At 35.3% G+C, this 18447-nt stretch overlaps 2 protein-coding genes across 3 annotated transcripts; one reads left to right on the top strand and one right to left on the bottom strand.

The window, feature by feature from the left end:
* Positions 1 to 1340: 1340 nt before the first annotated feature.
* On the top strand, positions 1341 to 3391 carry LOC133817430 (uncharacterized). The gene is made up of 3 exons (XM_062249945.1): positions 1341 to 1767; positions 1901 to 2340; positions 2798 to 3391. The coding sequence occupies exons 1-3, from the start codon at positions 1603 to 1605 to the stop codon at positions 3231 to 3233; spliced, it is 1041 nt and encodes a 346-aa protein (XP_062105929.1). The 5' UTR covers positions 1341 to 1602; the 3' UTR covers positions 3234 to 3391.
* A 354-nt stretch (positions 3392 to 3745) lies between these two features.
* LOC133817429 (homeobox-DDT domain protein RLT2) lies at positions 3746 to 14915 on the bottom strand. 2 transcript variants are annotated; one of them, XM_062249944.1, is made up of 19 exons: positions 13964 to 14915; positions 13361 to 13834; positions 12534 to 12610; positions 11487 to 11685; positions 11252 to 11361; positions 11078 to 11167; positions 10839 to 11003; positions 10530 to 10752; positions 10002 to 10102; positions 9534 to 9620; positions 9189 to 9341; positions 8938 to 9093; positions 8377 to 8586; positions 7564 to 8256; positions 6899 to 7459; positions 5895 to 6515; positions 5708 to 5812; positions 5212 to 5475; positions 3746 to 4802 (listed from the first exon to the last, which is right to left on the bottom strand). In XM_062249944.1, the coding sequence occupies exons 1-19, from the start codon at positions 14082 to 14084 to the stop codon at positions 3954 to 3956; spliced, it is 5259 nt and encodes a 1752-aa protein (XP_062105928.1). In that variant the 5' UTR covers positions 14085 to 14915; the 3' UTR covers positions 3746 to 3953. The 2 variants fall into 2 exon arrangements, with proteins under 2 accessions (XP_062105928.1, XP_062105927.1); XM_062249943.1 differs by having other exon boundaries at positions 3746 to 4805; positions 13964 to 14910.
* Positions 14916 to 18447: the final 3532 nt, after the last annotated feature.

The raw sequence follows: 18447 nt of genomic DNA, 5'->3' as shown, positions 1-18447 counted from the left end.
AAGTCTGGCTGCTCCCTCAAGTCCGGGAGTGGAGTATGGGTCTGCAATGACAATTTTTTTAACAGGAGTGACACACAAGGCCAGCCTTTCTTTAGATGTTACTCCTAAGAATGCACGGATACCAAGATCACTTTCAACATGAACGGGTGTAAACGGTTGGTCGCCGCAAGTGTAAGGAACCTCCAATTTCAACTCATACATCTGTTTATCAACTTTAAGTTCCTTGTGCAATATGTCAAGAAGTTGCAAGTACGTTACAGTATCCTCCATCGGTATCACCATGCATTGAGGGTCCTTGAAAATCCACTTATTCCCTTGTAATTCTCAAACACCATTGTAGGATACAAAAACGTAGACAATAGAGCCTGTGTTGGAAAAAAAAAACATTAACATTGTCAGGAAAACTGTCATTTTTTTTCAGAAATACATTAAAAAAGAACATTATCGAGCTCTTATTGAGTTAGCATCGAGCTACCATTTCTTAAACCGAACATAAAACCTAACCAAACCCACCATCGAACCTTATCGAGCACATATCAAGAAAACCTAAACCTATCGAACTCAAATATTGTAGGGTCCAATCGAACCCTTATCGAGTTTCCATCGAGCACAATCGAGCACTAAAAACCAAACCTATCGAGCTATAATCGAGCTCACATCGAGCTCATACAAGACCTTCTTCTACATATCATCGAGCTCATATCGAACCGTTATCGAGCTATAATCGCGCTCATACAAGACTTTCTTCTACATATCATCGAGCTCATATCGAACCGTTATCGAGCTGCTATCGAACAAAAAAGTTGTAGAAAACACAGATCGCGGAATCTCTCTAAAAATCTCGAAAAATACACCAATATAGGTTCAGATCTGTTCAAAATAGCCAAAAAAAAATGTAAACAAATAATACCCAACACATAAAATGTAAAATCTTATTACCCATGGTTTTTCTCCTCCAAAAATTCTCAAAATAGATGTTGTCTTTGATATTAACGACTTCACAGAGACAATGGAGATGGCTAATAATGATTTTGACAAGAAAATTATACAAATCTGTAGGTTTTATGGATGATTTCGTGAGAATGAGAGAGAGAGAGGGAGGAGAAATGGAAGAGAGAGGAAGAGAAGATTTTATGATTTTTTGATATAGTGGGAGGGGTATTTTGGGTATAAGATGATTGTTTAGTATCAATTTAAAAATATTATTAGTGTTAGTATCTTTTGGTAATATTAGGTATCATAGTGAAATTTCCCAATAACAATTTAGTTTTTTATTTTTATTCATTTGTTGTTGTTGCTTAAAATGAGATGGGAAACCAAAATGAATAGAAAAAAGATGAGTCTGAAATATCTGTTTTTGGCTACTTCTGGAACCTTCTTCAGAATTCTCAAATAATCAAAACCAACCCAAGTATAAATCCCAATCCACCGCTTTCCACCATCCATACACGTATACACAGCAAACCAATCGTTCTGATTCTACTAGATCATCATCATCATCATCAACTTCAAGCTTTGATCTTCCGATCAGGAAACTTCAAGCTTTGAGCTTTCTTAAACTCAGTAGCAGAAGCTAAAGAAAGTAAGGATCGAGAGAAAGAAATGGGAGTGGATTACTATAAGATACTCAACGTTGATAGGAATGCTAGCGATGACGACTTGAAGAAAGCTTATAGGAAACTTGCCATGAAATGGCACCCTGATAAGAACCCAAATAACAAGAAGGAAGCGGAAGCCAAATTCAAGCAAATCTCTGAAGCTTATGAGGTATGTCTTTTTGACCGAAACCCATCTTTCTTTTTCTCTCTAAATCACTGAACTTTGAAGATATGACGCTTAAATTTTTCTGGGTTTCTTTTATTAGCTGTGAAAATTTATGTTTGATTTTCATTTTCTGCAGGTTCTGAGTGATCCCCAGAAAAAAGCGGTGTATGATCAGTACGGTGAAGAGGGGCTTAAGGGTCAAATGCCACCCCCAGACGCCGGAGGACCCGGTGGAGCCACGTTCTTCTCGACCGGTGATGGGCCGACAACGTTTCAATTCAATCCTCGAAATGCAGACGACATTTTTGCCGAGTTTTTCGGGTCCTCGGGACCCTTCGGAGGCTTGGGAGGGATGGGTGGTGGAGGAGGGATGAGGGGTTCAAGGTTTTCAAGTGGGATTTTCAGGGATGACATGTTTGGGTCCTTTGGGGAAGGAGGTGGAGGTGGTTCCATGAACCATGGTGCTCCTAGGAAAGCTTCTCCGATTGAGAATAGGCTGCCTTGTAGCCTTGAAGACCTGTACAAGGGGACTACAAAGAAGATGAAGATCTCCAGAGATATCGTTGATATTAGCGGGTAAGTCTTGACTTTTATATCTTTATGCTTGCTGTTTAATTGAGTTCATTATTCATTAGATCGATGCTGGTTATTGTAGTTTTGATCTTTATAAATTCAATAAGATTATGCAATTTATCATTGATTACGACTAGGCTAACATTTATGATGATATACAATGGATGCTTGGCCTAAAGAGTTCTTTTTTAGGAACTTAAGAGTTATCAAGTACACATATTCTAAAAAGCATTAGTTGCTTTATTGATTCTCATGAGATGTTAATGTTTGTTTGCACTGTCCAAATGCAACAGTTCTATTGGTTGGGATCACTTGTAATTAATACAATGCATATTGAAAGTATTGCTTAACAAAGTTGAATGTTGAGAAAACAAAATTAGCTGTCATTTTGGTTGGTTTTTACTTCATGTCATCAAGTTGATTACTCATTTTGCTGGGTCCTTGTTTCTGGTGGATGTAGGAAGACGATGCAAGTAGAAGAGATACTAACCATAGATGTAAAACCTGGATGGAAGAAGGGAACAAAGATCACTTTTCCTGAGAAAGGAAACGAACAGCCAAACATTGTTCCAGCTGATCTTGTTTTCATAATCGATGAGAAGCCTCATAGTGTGTTCACTCGCGATGGAAATGACTTGCTTGTCACACAGAAGATATCTTTAGCTGAGGCCTTGACTGGTTACACAGTTCATCTAACAACCTTGGACGGAAGAAATTTGACCATTCCAATCAATAATGTGATTCATCCAACTTATGAGGAGGTTGTTCCAAGGGAAGGAATGCCAATGCCAAAAGAACCAACAAAGAAAGGGAACTTGAGAATCAAATTCAACATTAGGTTCCCAGCAAGGTTGTCAGCAGATCAGAAGGCTGGAATCAAAAAACTTCTGAGTTGAGATAGATTATATGATAAGAAATATGCTTCAAGAGAGAGCATTTGTGAATACATAGGCTTCTATTTTGTAACCTATTATTTTTTTTCTTCGCTTTTCTTGTATTCATTTGTAACTTGTTATACGAGTTTTTAAGCTTAAAAAAAATTAGTTCCGAGAAATGTGCTAAATCTACCGGTTTTAGCTTTATGTTTGATTGCAGATGATTAAATGCAGCACTCACAGTACAAAGCTAAAAATATAGATAAGTGTGATAACATTCTTCTCAAGCTTCTAATAACTAAGTTACAGTAACATAAACATCTAGCTATAAAAATAACTCTTCTATAAACATATTTAATTATTTTTTGTTGTCATTTTATTTTTCTTTCTTTCTCTTTCATTTTTTTCATAGAGAATCTGGTATTAAAAAAAATAGAAAATTAGATTTTTGTGAGGTATTTTGAAGGATATAATACAGAAAGTATTGGTTACAGCTAATAATTAGTAAATATGCAATACCTCTCTTCTCCAGATAAAAAAATGCATTGCGTTGCCATTTTGCTTTTCCTTTGGCTGGGCTTTGCATAGCTATTTCATTCGTACCAAAAGACAGATTTGCTTATAAATTACATTATCTGCCACGGGGTTATCCCGCATATATATAAAAATTGCAACATGATTTAGGAGGGGACACCCCCGTACGTCAAAATGTACAACACTGTTTGCAATTTTTGTCTGTTTCTAGTCACTGTAATCTGACGACGTGGATCCCGTTTGTTGATCGATTTCCATGTCTTGCCCGCCTTCCTCCCTGTTTTCCTCTTCATCTGAATCGCCATTTATGAATCTGTCAACATTAAAATCCCCTTGTTCATCTTGTCTGACATCGTACTCATCTTGATCGTCATCCTCATCGTTGTCGTCCTCGTCCTCGTCAACCTCATCACCATTATAATCACTACCGTCCAAGTCACCAGCCCTGTCATTGAAGCCAGTGGCATAGTCATCCATTCCCATTTCATCAAATTCATCTCCTGATCCTTGGCCATTTCCCTCCTCGTACTCTGATCTTTCAGAACTGCTGCTAGCTGGTTCGGCATCTTCCAATTGCAAACCAGTTGTGTCTTCTGTATTCCAATCTTGGACCAGGCTTCTTGGGAACTTCTCATCAATGCTCTCTTCTGGGATATTTTCCCCCGCACCAGTACCAAACATCCTTTTTGCTGGCTTTTGCCTGCTTCTAACAGTGCGCCGACCACGTTTACATCCTCGTCCACGTTGACTACCTTTCCATCTGAGTTTGAGTTCTTGTCCCAATGCCCTATCATTTCTCTTCGCAGATTCACCTCTAGAACCAGTAGCTCTTTTCTGTGATCGACCTCCACGAGTACGAGTCGTAGTCACATGACTACGGCCACGGCCTCTCCCATTTCCACTTCCATTTCCACGGCTGCCTTTTTTGTGACCAGAGTTTTCCAGTCCTACCCCAAGATCAACCCAGCTATCTTTCTTGAGATTATCAGCTTGACATGGAGTTCTGGTTATCCCATCATCAAGGGGATTTTGCATAAATGCATATTTTGCAGACAGCTTCTGAGGAACCAAAAAACAGGATTAGCAACATTATTTTAAATTAGACATCATAATAACTTCTATAACGACTGATAAAAGCCAAAAGCTATCCTGATCAATATACTTAATCTCAAAATAGGTACGTCTTACCAGCTGAATCCAACTAATCTATCAGATACAATGTTATGCTACGAATATTACAACAATAGACTTTTCACATGTAAGCTTTATCTTAAAATCACAATTCCTATATGGGCATCTTATTAATTTATTGATAACATGAGTAACTTATGGCTAACAAAAAGCTACACTGAAACTCGGTCAAGCATCTACCAAGCAGGTAAAAAAAAATTATCCAGTTCCACTTTATAATAAGTTTTTCTTTTTGGCAGTCTGATATTTTCTGAGGCCGTATCAGATAACTTACAATAACATTTCCAGATCCCCTGTCCTTTTGAGAATCCAGTTTCTGTTGCATTATGTAAAAAATGGCTGCATCGAACTCCATGATTCTCAAAGCCACAGCAGCTGTTGTTAGGGGTACCCACGGAAGCACTGTAATTGTTTCAAAACAGGTAGAATTAGGAGCAACGCATCTTCTTGGATTCAAGGAATCCAAAAGTTCATATGTGGTCTCAAACTCTGAGAACAGATGCTCCCTCTTAATGGCACTTTCCAACAATGTGTGAACCTGAAATCAGAGACACATAACCTTGAGGAGGGCAAAGAACAGAAAAATACTTTATACACTATATTAAGTTACTTTAGCATTCTACTTATGTGAAACAAGTGAAGCTTGGAATAAAAAAAGCTCAAAAAGCACCATAAGAGGCACCCAGAAACTCAACAACTTGGGAATATATGGCTATCTTAAGAAGACATGAACATGTTAGAACATTTGATGAAGAGAACCAATAAATCACCTGGAGAAGGTCTTCAGCCGAGGAAGACGCATTTAATTTGGTACTCCATGATTTTCGATGGCTATCAGTCCATAGAGATTGAAGGGCTTCTGGAGGTACAGAGACCTGTGGCATAATGCACATTATGAGCTTGATTTTTGCAAAATAATCTTCAAAACTCGTAAGCAACTAAATTTACAACAATCACCTCTATTAAGGCTAACACTACTTTCAGCAACCTGATCCTCAGGGGAAAAGAAGGGGAACCATTCAAAGTACAGTATTGGTCCAGGTTAAGTTTATCTTCGCATCGAGTGACGTGCTCCGAAAAACTTGTACCGCTTTCCGAGGAAATAAAGGTTCTATGGCAAGAAGGACAATGATTATTTTCCGAAGAATAGACCCCATGACAAGCATCGCATACATCCAGAAGTTGCTTGCACCTTTTCTTCCCATGCTTGATAGCATATAACGCTGAAGAACTTAAGCATTCTTTCCAAATCCACCTCTCTAGATCTTGATATCTCTGAAATGCACCATTTTTCTCATTTTTGTTCCTCCCAAGCTCAATCACAAAAGAAGTAGAACTCTCCGACAAATCAGACTCAGCAAGACACAGAGTACTGCTAGGGCTATCAAAACCATTACTGCAATCAGAGGGAACAGCTGCTGTTTTCGCAGTGTCTTCACTTTGCCTCCCCATGTTAGCATGCAGCATCTTCTTCCTAACAGCTTTCTTGAAAAAGAGCTCAATCCTCAGCAACATCGCGTGCAATTGGGATTCCCTAACCCCACGTACATCCAATGATGCCAGCAGAGCATCAAAACCCTGCAGATAGGCTATAAGAATGCAGAATAGCAAATGCAAAATAAAGAGCGGATACAAGATAAACAGGAAAAAGTTAAAACATCAGATGTATTCTTTTTTAATGACACTTGAAAACAGAGAATGACGAAAAAATAACCCTTCTGCAACTCAAAAAAAAAAATGGAAAGACGTTCAAGCCTTTGTGCTTGAAATTACAAGATAGGAAATAATATATCATATCCTATTGTTTTGTGTGGAAAAATAGATAGAAGAAGCCATACAAGTAAAGCTAACTAGTCAAAATCAATAGAATAAGCATCACAAACAAACACAAAAACAAAAACAAATGAACAAAAAACTCATGAAACACTTGCAAAACATGAAAGATCTCAAGAAGATAGTACCTCTTCAGAATCAATAAGCCTCCAACGCCCATCATGCAACTCGACAAATATCCTGCTACAGCCAGGATCATTTTGAGAAGCAGATGTAATGAACTGCCAGTACCGATTACGTGTACGATCCTGACCAAGTGGCAATGATCTATACACGTACATCTCTTCTGCCTTGTGCCCAATATAAGATTTTAATTGCGATCGAGACCTGTCAGCAGCATATCCTGGTTGCTGAAAAAGGTTATTATCAGGACCAGCACAGACCTCTTGCATTTGCAAGTTTCCTTCAGAAAGAAAACCGCTGACACAAGGATTGTTATTCGATGGATCACCCATCTGCTCCCCCCGAACTGAAAGAACTCCTGTTGTTTCATTGTTTTTGTCATCAACATTGACCAAAGGACTTTGCTTTGCCTCTGCTGAAGAAATTGCAGAATTGAGCTCAAACTTGTTACCGATAAATGATGTGTAAGGCATTCTCAACACATAATCTTCTTTTATACGACGTTTATCTAATTGAACCTCTGCCCACATTTGCTTCTTTAAAGCATTTGCTGCTTCTAATCGCTCCTGAAACAAGCACTCACTTTAAATTACAGCCAGAAGAATCCACTAGGGAATTTTCAAGCTTGACCTCCCAAAGTGTAAGATTATGAAGGAAGAAAAAAGCATACCTCAAGAACAAGACGAACTGAGTTTCCTTCAATTGCCACACCGACTAGTGCAACAAGGGCATTAAGGCGCTCCTCAACACTCAGATCAGAGTATTCTCCTTCCACAAGTCCTTGAACCCACGGCTCACCGGGATTGCTTTCATCAATATCTGGATCTTCGCCACCAAAATTAGGTACATCATTGTTGCTTGCAACAACATTAACAGGTTGGGTCAAGAAAGAAGCACCATCTTCCATCTTTACACAACTTTCAGAGTGTACAGAATCTCCACAAGAATTCTGGAGATCTTTTTTTGGAGTTTCAATTACTTGAACAATTTCTTCTCCATTACCAGAAACAGATACTTCATTTAATTTGTTTACTTCTTGAGATACTAGTGCCTCTTTTTCAGGATTTATTTCAGTACCTAAATCATCAATTTCAGGGTCCTCTCCTCCATCACTTTCAGAATCTTCGTCTCTTTCACCTTCATCAGCATCTTCTCCATCCAAAAACCCATTCTTAAAGACACGTATTCTTTCCCTGGCTGAGGAAAGTATTGCCTCAGCATCAGCTGGGTCCTTCCTGTAGGCAGCACGCACACAATATGTTGAAGGAGCAGTCCTCTCAAAAAGCTTTGTATCCCTAGATAAAGCAGCAGCTATAGAGGCTTCTGGTGTCTTGCTAGTTGTAAGGTCCCGAAGTCCAGATTTCTTAAATCACAATTAATAAATGAGTTTGATGCAAACTAGAATGTGAAGTCAAATGAGAGTTTTATATTGAGCTCCCCTTTTGCACAAAGCAAAAACAAACAATAAACAACACAAAATTACCTGAATCCTGTCTGCAACTTCTAATATAGTAAGACCCTTGTCCCCCTCAAGAGAGAGAACATGAAATGCAGCAAATTTAACAGTTCCAGGAGTCAACCGATGCCTAGATTTACGTGGATTAGAAAATCCCCTCTCTTGCATTTTAGCAAAAGCATTTTCAACAGCTGCTCCACTTCGCAAATTGGAGACTATATCTGCACCATCATTACCCTACAAAAATAAAAAATAAAAATGTGATACAGGGGATCATTTGCAAAAAAAAAAAACACATGACTCATGCTAGTTCCATATTTATTGCTAAATGAAAGCTATCAATAACAAAATATAAGAAGAATACATATTGTATATGGTATTCTAACCCAAGCTACACTTCGGCAGTTACGTTAACCAAAGGAATAAACACTGAACATATTTATCCACAAAAAAAGAAGGGCATGTAAATGAATTTGTTCTGGGGAACATGAAAATAATCATAATAAAATTACTTAAATATCTGAATTAGAAAAAATTATACAACAGCGCTCCTTGAATGTTATAAACAGAGCTAGAGAAAAAGAATACTTCATAGTTGTCACGATGATATGATGATTCGGCATTCCTCTTCTTCAGTTGTGGTCCAAATCCCGCAGATAAAGCAAATTGTCGTAATATTTCAGGCCATGTCAATGGATTTAAGTGGTTTTGCCAGCTTCGAATATCAAAACCCCAAGCATATGCCTGGTCAATAATTCAAAAAGAGAAAAATGGATATCAGATCACCCAAAATAAAAAAACTAAGTAAAACTGCAGCAGTAACAACAGCCTTGGCTTACCCCTTCTACAATTAGTGGATGACCACCTACTGGGTGGGCAGCAGTCGTTTGATTTGCTCCCAGCCCCATAGATGGTGTTCTCGCTACATCTTCAATATCTTTAATAATAGATTTCAGAAGAGAAACGTGTATCTCACTCAACAACCTTGGATCCTGGCATAAAGTCAAGGTAACATAACACCATCAAATTAAAGGAAGAAATTTCACTTTGGTCTAACTTCAAAAATAAATAACTGATAACCCCTTCTAATAAATTATGTAAACAGACACCTACAATCTGTAAGAAAAGAAAAAGTCAACTCAATTGGGAAAAAGAAAATGAGAAAACAGAGTCGCCAAACTTACATAATCATGAAAAGCTTGAACAAATTCATCCAGAGTAAAAGGCCAAAGTCCAAGAACATCTGCAAACGTAATCAAAAACCTCCACACCTAGAATAACTAAAGATCTTAGAAAGATACCTAATGATATAACTTGCACAAATAAACAAGTAAATAAATACTCATTGAAATAATTACTTTCTAGCACAAAATTACTTTTTAAAAAAATCATATAATGCCTTCCATGTAATTGCAATAACTACACACTTCCATACATGTGTATAAATATAATCACAAAATCAGTTCAGAAAAATAATTGGTCTCCTTTCCGTAAACAAACTACTGATACAGTAATACAAAGCCATATCTCGTTGAGAAACAAACCAGATTATCTCGTATTCCAACTAATTGATAATACCATCCTAACCATAACAATAAAAGAGGGGAGGAGGAAACATAAATAACATGGAGAACATAAATTATCTAACTCACCATTAGAAGATTTCCAATGTTGTCCTCAGAATCTGTCCAGGGTTGGACTGCAAAAGGCTTTTTCAAATGCACAGACTTCGGCGGAAAAGCAATTCTCATGTCTGAATAAAAAGATACCATTGGTCAAAGAATATAATTAAATTGCATAGGCCAAGCAAAAATAGATGACGGAAAGGGAAAAAAAAAAAAGAAAAAAGTAGACAAGAGTTGCAACTTCCAAGTAGTCAAATATTAAGAGCAGGCAATAGATTTTTTTTCTTTTTCTTTTTAACAATAATCATGATGTGCATCCAGAGAAGGCTGCGTGGATTGTGGTCAATCCATTAATGATTAGAAAGTTTAATTTTAAAAGAAATAAATATATTAAGAGAAATGAATTTTGTGCTACATAAAAGATCTCAGAAGCCAAACAGTTTCAGTTAGATGTATAATTTTTCATTACAATAGGAAAAACAACAAAATCGAAATTCTTTGCAGCTCAGTAAAAAGTTGCACATGTGGTAAGGTATGCCAAGGAAATATGTGTACCTTTATATAACTCAAGATTCTGTAAAGTTTCATAATCAAGGGAAACTATTGAGGGCAGCCCCTTGCATGATGCAGCTAACTCCATGAGTTCCAAACGTTCATCGTCAATGAGTTCCATTGATTCTTTAGCAATTTTGCGAGCCATTGCTCTCTCATTGGCAGCTTTGAGCCTTGCTGCTTCCCTTTCTCTGCGTAATTCCTCTCTTTGCTTCATTTTCTCTGCCTGAGTACATAGCAAACATAAAACTTACCAACTCATACCAAAAATAAACAAAAGGAGCTGCAATATATTAACATATATATTCATACTCTTAAGGACTCCTTTTGCAAGAATTTCTCTCTCCGCTCCAGTTCACGCCTTTGCTCCCTCTGGTATCTCTCCTCCTCTCGCTGCTTCTCACGCAATAGTCTTTCCTCTTCCTTTCGCCTCTCACGGTCTTGTCTCTCCAATTCTTTCCTTGTTTGCTCCTCTCTCTAAATACAAAAACAATAGGAAAGGTTTAAGACAATGTACAGAATAAAATACAGTACTACAATGCATATCCAACCTTCCGCCTCAAAATATCTTGTTTCTCGAGTTCTTTTCTTATCCTTCTCTCATGAGCTTCAACCTCCCTGGCTACTCTTGCCTCTTCACTCTGCAAGGAGTAAACAAAATAATAAAAATTAATTATCCAGGGTCCAAAGACAAAATATAAATAGTTATATAGTGCAATAAATACCTTGCGCCTCCTGTCATTTCGTAAAGCATCCTCCTCAATGGTAGCTCTCCTCTCAGATGCTATATATGGATTTTCCAATTGACTAATCGGATGAGTACCAAAATAAGCATCTGTAAAAGTATAATAGTATAAATAACTGATCTTCTGTCTAACATTTATACTATCCCAAGACATATGGCAAAATGTGACTCCGTTTGCCTTGCTGGGGCAAAAGATTTCAGAACACTCATCTCACCTTGAAATCCATATCCAGAAGATAAGTGTTCATTGCTAGGCGCATATGGGTGCCCAGCAGATAACAATGAAGTCCTGGTACTAGGCCCTTCAGCAGGCGAACCATAGTGATAAGATGGGGCAAGTCTTTCATATGCCTCAGTCTTAACAGTTGGCTTCTCTGGAATGAACTGGTATTCAAGGAGAGCCCTTCCAGTACCCTAACAACGAATTAAAAACATAAGGCGATTATTTTATAATTATTTTTTGCCCTTTCGTAAAGGGAGAACAAAGTTACATGATATATATAGCTTCATTGAGCGTTAAATACAATATCAACAAAGGGTCGATACAAAAGCTAAAGCAATATGCTGGTAATTTGATAAAGTAAAATCTTTGAGTGGCTAAAACTGATGTATAATGACCCTTGATTTAGGGAAAACAAGATAGAGACAGAAGCAAAGAAGTAGCTTAAAAATTATATTTTCACTTTTTTAGAATTGGGCTCCTCACACAACCCTACAATATTTGAGGAAAAGATAGCATTTGCTATGTTTTTATGTAGGTATCCAAGAGAAACTTGAACCTCAAAATTATGGGAGCCCACAGGCCTGATTGTTCGAGCTACCCCTCGAGTGAAGTAGCTTAACATCAAATGATAAAGTAAAGTTCTAATTAATGTCACATCTTGAATATTTCTTGCAAGGAAGATGGCAAAGAAATTAAGCGAAGATGCAAGTAGCACGGCTTAAAACAAATGTGAAATGGTACATGTAGAATTTTAAATCAAATTGATTGTAATATTCATGCATTCCAAGGAAAACTTGTTTAAATCACAAATATGAATACAATATCATAAGAAAGAAAGAAAGATTTTTTTTATAAAAAAAAAGGACTTCATTCTGGGCAATTGCTGATTACAAATCAGCTAACATCACATGTCAATAGCACAGTCGGTGCATGGGGAAATAAACAATTATTAGGAGGGAGAGAGAGATGTCGATCACAATCAATTGTATCATTCATATCATGCCATGCACTTAAAATAAAGAAATAAAAAGCTTCTAACCTTAATTGATTTAACATCAGAACGTTCATATACTTTAGCATCATAAGGACGACGAGATTGCTTCTGCCCAACCGTTGCTGCTCCAAAAACAAGTTGACAGGTAATAAGCACTCAACCACAATTAAGGTAAGGTTAATATATACATGCAATGTAAGCAAGTGTTAACACTACCGTGCTAATTTAGAAGGCTCTTTTTCTAAAGCTAAAGAAGATAAGAAACAAGATACAATGACGGTTTTAAATGCAGCGAATAACAGAGTAGGAAGGATTAAACAAAATGACCTACAACTAAGAGACATGGTAGGAGAAAAGGGCGAACCACAACACAAAGATGTAACAACCATTTTTCATTAGAGGAAATTTAAAACAGCACATCTATAATTTAAAAGGGAAAAAGCATGTCAGATTCCCTGGAGAACTAAAATACAGAAGTTACACATGGAAGAATTCATATACTTTCCTAATGTCAAAATTACTTGGCTGGTGGTGGTCTACATTACCAAAAAAAAAAGCGCCAAATGCTTATATTTTCTTGAGTTTCTAATTTAGTAAGACACGAGGCTATGCATGATGCACCCAATGTGCTTGGTTCTGCATTTATAATTTGGCTGCACGAGAAACCATTGCAAATTTTTCCTTCCGGATGTAAAAATTGCTAGTGCATTGTTGCTTACTGTCTCCAGAACCATTTTCTTTGATTAAGCCAACACAAAAGACTCCGTAGGATTATCCCGTTAATTATCCTCCCCTAAATTGTTCATCGAACTTCAAAAAATATTCACACTTGAAGCTCGAAATCATATAAGCAACAATACTATAGGAGTTACCAATGGGTGCGCCAAAAGCATCCGGTGGCAATGTATCAAAGTCCATCCCCAGAATTGGCCCATCTTCTCTCAGTGGCTCCCCCAACTGCGCCTCAACAAAAGCAATAGCTCGAAGCTCGGCAATAGTCTGCTGTGATTCATAGTACCTCATTGCCATCACCGGCATTTCACCGCCTCCAGTTCTGGAACCACCCACCCGATGCCGTGGAGCACCTCGCCGAGGCTCAGCAACATGCCGGAATGGACTGTGTCTGGAGCCCGACCCGGAAGCATGTTCATTGCCCAAGTCACCCACCGCCATTTCCTCCCCACCACGGCGAGCAGGTGAGGAGTCCTGCCCCCCCAGCCGCTTAACCGGCGTAGCCTTCTTGTCCTTTAACCTCCTATGGCAAAACCACATCTGCAATTGCCGATCAGAAAGCCCCAGTTTCACTGATAGCTCAGCTCTTAGCGACTCCGACGGGTACGCCTCAGCTAAAAACAAAAAAAACCAACTTAAATTCACTCCACATTTTAACACTCAACTACGAAAAAACACGAAAAATGAAAAGAAAAAAAGATACAGACCCTAAAAACACAGAAATTTTCAGAGAAAAGCAAAACCTGCATAAGTTTTCTCAAGAATCTCCAATTGCGAAGCCGTCTTCATCTTTCGCTTGGTCTTGTTCTCTCCTCCCTCAGGCGGCTTCTTCTTCTCTCCTCCTTCCGAACCAGAAACCTCCATTGCAAATTGCTCAGGAAAATCAAAACCTTCACTTATCTGATCTCAAAAATGAAAAACAAAGCGCCAATCCCTCCTTCACTTCAGAACTAGGGTTCGTTCGCAGTCGTTGCCCCTTTTCGTGCGTTTGACGAGAAAAGCAAAGAAAGTAATAAAGAGACGAACGAATGAATGAAATGAAATTGAATATAAATTCCAAAAATCCAGACTTTCTCTCTCTAACATCAACAACAAAGACTTTTTATCCAAAAAAGAAAACACTCTTTCTCTCTCTACAAAGAATCAAAAATAAAAACATTAAATTGAAGGGAGAGTTTGTGAGTTTGCGTGATTGATTGAGATGTGCGGTGAGATTTGAGATTAATAACAAATAAACCTCAAAGCTTAAACTTAAGAAGAAGAAAAGAAAAGAAAAATAGAAACAAAAGCAGGTGGCGAGTAACGGACTGAGTTGAGTCAGAGAAATCGGTCGTGTTTGATTGAGAAAATAAAATATAAAAGATTGGATTTTGGTTTTGTTTTTGTTTTTGGATTTGGATTTGGATTTGGAATTAATGGAGAACAATAACATCTAGTACTACTACTACTATTACTAGTAGGAACAAATGAAAGAACAGTCTCTCTCTCACTCTTGCCCATTTTTCTTTTCTATTTTTTTTTTAATTTTGAATTTGATAAAATAAATAGAGATGGGGTGATGGTAATAATAAGTTTTGTTTGGTAGAGAAGAAAAGAAAAGAAAAGAAAAGAAAAATGAAAAGGAGTTGGTTTTGGGTATTGTATTGTCAGATATTATGTAGAGATGCCTTTTGAAATTTTGGGATTGTGTGAGAGATGACATAGAAAGAGAGAGAGAGATAATGGTTCTGACTGATTGATTCACAAATGGGCTTTGTGGTTTCAAAGTGCTTAGTTTTTCTTTTTCCTTTCTTTTATATTTATTTAATTTAATTAATATTATATTTTCTCTCTCCTTATCCATTTTTTTATTTATTTAGGTGGAATTAATTAAGACAATAAATCAGCTTCCACTAGCCAAGGAAAGGGTTTTGGGTTAATCTTATACTTCTTTAATAAAAAAATAATAATTATTATTATCTGGAGATATATATATATTCTCTCTCTCTCTGACTCTGTTTCGTTGATTTTGTTTTGATGTCCAAATCCGAAATTTGCTTTCTCGGAGAATTTATTTTATTTCTTTACTGAAAACGCATAGAGCTGATCTGGTCACTTTGCATCCCCACTTGCCTTAAGCGCGCGTAATCATGTACCTTCCTAATAGGAAACAAATTTACTCATTCTTTATGATGGGTTAAGTACGATCAATAAAATAAGGGGCCTCTTTCTTGTGTGGATTTTTTTTTTAAAGGACTGTACTTGGATTAAAACAAATAATTCAATATTTTCCTTTAAAAAAACCAAATGATTCAATAATAGTCGCAATTACGCTCACTAATAGTAACAAATTTTTATAAGAACAAGAAATAATCTCATCCAAATAAGTAGAATTATCAATCTTGGAACTAATGGTATTGTTTCTCTCAAACAAAAAAATATTTCGCGATATCCTACTCTAATGAAATTGATAATTCATTCTCTTTACCTGTTTTATTTGTGTTGTCATTATCGTCGATTATATGTTTTCATCGTTACTTATTAATTATTTTTTATCGTCGATAGTCATCTTATATTGTTATTGTTTGTCATCTCTCACATTAGTAGGTTTTGTACAATAAGCATAAATCTCGCTTCAATCCATTAAATTTGTCTAACTTGATTGAGCCCTACCCTATAACATTCGCATAAAATCAAGCCAATCTAAATTCAGATTTCAAGTTAGCCAAAAACGAACCAATATAATTCAACTAATACTATATCCAAAAATATATATATCATATTTGAAAGGAAAAAAAAACTAATATGTAAATATAGAATAGTTAAAACAAAGCCTAACATAAAACTATTTCATGACAATCGTTCCCTACTATTTCTCACTCACTCCCAGCCATTTTTTTCTCCTTTCATCTTCTTCCTCAATTGGATAAAGAGCTGCCACCATCCACCAACCTACCATGCTCTTCAATCCTTTCCTTATGCACTTACAACTCTTTTCCTCTCTATCGCATCCTCAACTACCTTCTAAATCTCTCTCACTCACTATTATGATTATTATTATAAAGCCTCATCTTCTTTCCTCCTTCTCATAACAACAATACCCATCAAGTCACGATTTTTTTTTATTTGGATTTTTTTTTCTCTTTCTCTTTTTTGGGTATAGTAATAGTTGAGCTATATTTTGTTTTTATGTGTATTATTTGATGAGTTGGTGAGATTGTGTGTAACAAAAAGTGGTTGGTTCTCATGTGAAATGAAGATCAAAGGAAATGGTGAAGAGAGTGTTTTAAAAAAAATGGTAAAACTGAAGTTTGTTGCAATAAAAGGCATTTTTTTCAAATTGTTTTATGAGCCCAATCTCAGCTTAATCCAAAAGTTAATCTCACTCACACAAACTCAACCTGAAATCTGACATGAATCCATAAACAAAATTCGAACAGTTTTGAACGGGTTTTGGTAGCCCATTTCCATAACCTAAATATGAAAAACCTAAAAAATTGAAAACAGGATCCATGTGGGTGAGTTTTTCTACAAATGAAATTTGGCCTCCAATAAATGTGATTTCATTTTATTAAGGATGTTGAGATATACCTCTTACACTAAGGTGCTAAGCATATTTCTATCAATTTACACAATATTATATTTATAAATAACAAATAAATTATACCGTAGGTGAGAAAAGTAAAAAAAATGATATGCCAATAAAATCACTCTAATTAGTATTAATTAATTAGGGAGGAAGAAATATATTTTGGGAATTACTTGTTAGTTTTATAAAGGAAAATGTGCGGCAACACTATTTAAATTTTTGTTACACTTAACTACTTAAACTTTTCTTTTTCTTTTTACGACAAAATTACCCAAGTACCATAAAATACTATTTCTGTTACTACCCAATTTTAACTATGTGTAACTTTGATGATGTAGCATTATTCATATGAGGTGAACCAACGAGGAATTAACACGTGTACACTTAATTAGCTTCTAAGGTATTGTTTGGTTTGAGGAATGAAATAAAATAAAAAAAAATGGCTTGTCCCATTTGCCTATCTCATTCTTGTCCCTCTAATGAATAGTTGACATATGTTTTTTTTTCTTTTTATGCCAATTAATTTTGTTTACTCTGATTAATTCCTCATATTTATCACCTCAAAATTTGAACCTTATTAATTAATTCTTATTACTGTTTTTATATAATTATATGATAATAAAATAATATATATAACAATTAAATTTTTAAAAAGTAGAAATTTAATAAAAAAATATTACATTTTTAATAAAAAATATTACATTTCATCTTAAAAAAATAAAACGGAGAAATCAATTGACATATAAATAGATAGAGTTTTTATAAAATAGTTTGAGCATATATTATTGACATATATTATAAAAGCTTTTATATATTATTTTATAAAATTAAAAGTATATGTCATTTAAAGAAAGTGAATGTAAACTTATTTTATTTTATTGATAAAATTTATGTAAAAAATATAGACGCCTAGGATAACATTTATAATACAAAAAAAAATTGGTTTTAAAAAAATAAAAATTAACATAACAAAGTGAAATGAAAAAATTTCTAGCTGCATTATCAATAATATAGTACTAATTATATATATGTAACACTTATATAATATTTTTTTAATTTTTGTAGCCATAATGATAATATAGAGATTTTATTCATCATGTATAATTTAATTTGACATAAAATATTAAAATTTAATAGTATATTAAAATAGTATTTCTTCAATATTAATTTTTATTTAAATATATTGTTATTTTTTTAAGTGGGTATAAAATGATGAAACTGGAAAGTTGGGAACGATTCACTTTCTTTAAATGACATATACTTTTAATTTTATAAAATAATATATGGAAGCTTTTATAATATATGTCAATAATATATACTCAAACTATTTTATAAAAACTTTATGTATTTATATAAGAGATGTGATGGATAGAGAATTACATGGGACCAATTGATTTCTTTTCATTTTTTTAAGATAAAATGTAATATTTTCTATTAAAAATGTAATATTTTTTATTAAATCTCTACTTTTTAAAAGTTTAATTGTTATATATATATATTATTTTATTATCATATAATTATATAAAAACAGTAGTAAGAATTAATTAATGAGGTTCAAATTTTGAGGAAATAAATATGAAGAGGGTAAACAAAATTAGTTGGGATAAAAAGAAAAAAAAAACATATGTCAACTATTTATTGGAGGGACAAGAATGAAAT

This window comes from Humulus lupulus, chromosome 2 (assembly GCF_963169125.1).
Source record: "Humulus lupulus chromosome 2, drHumLupu1.1, whole genome shotgun sequence".
In the NCBI taxonomy this organism is placed as follows: Eukaryota; Viridiplantae; Streptophyta; class Magnoliopsida; order Rosales; family Cannabaceae; genus Humulus; species Humulus lupulus.
Note: the sequence above shows the minus strand (reverse complement) of the source record. Positions and strands in the feature narration are given on the sequence as shown.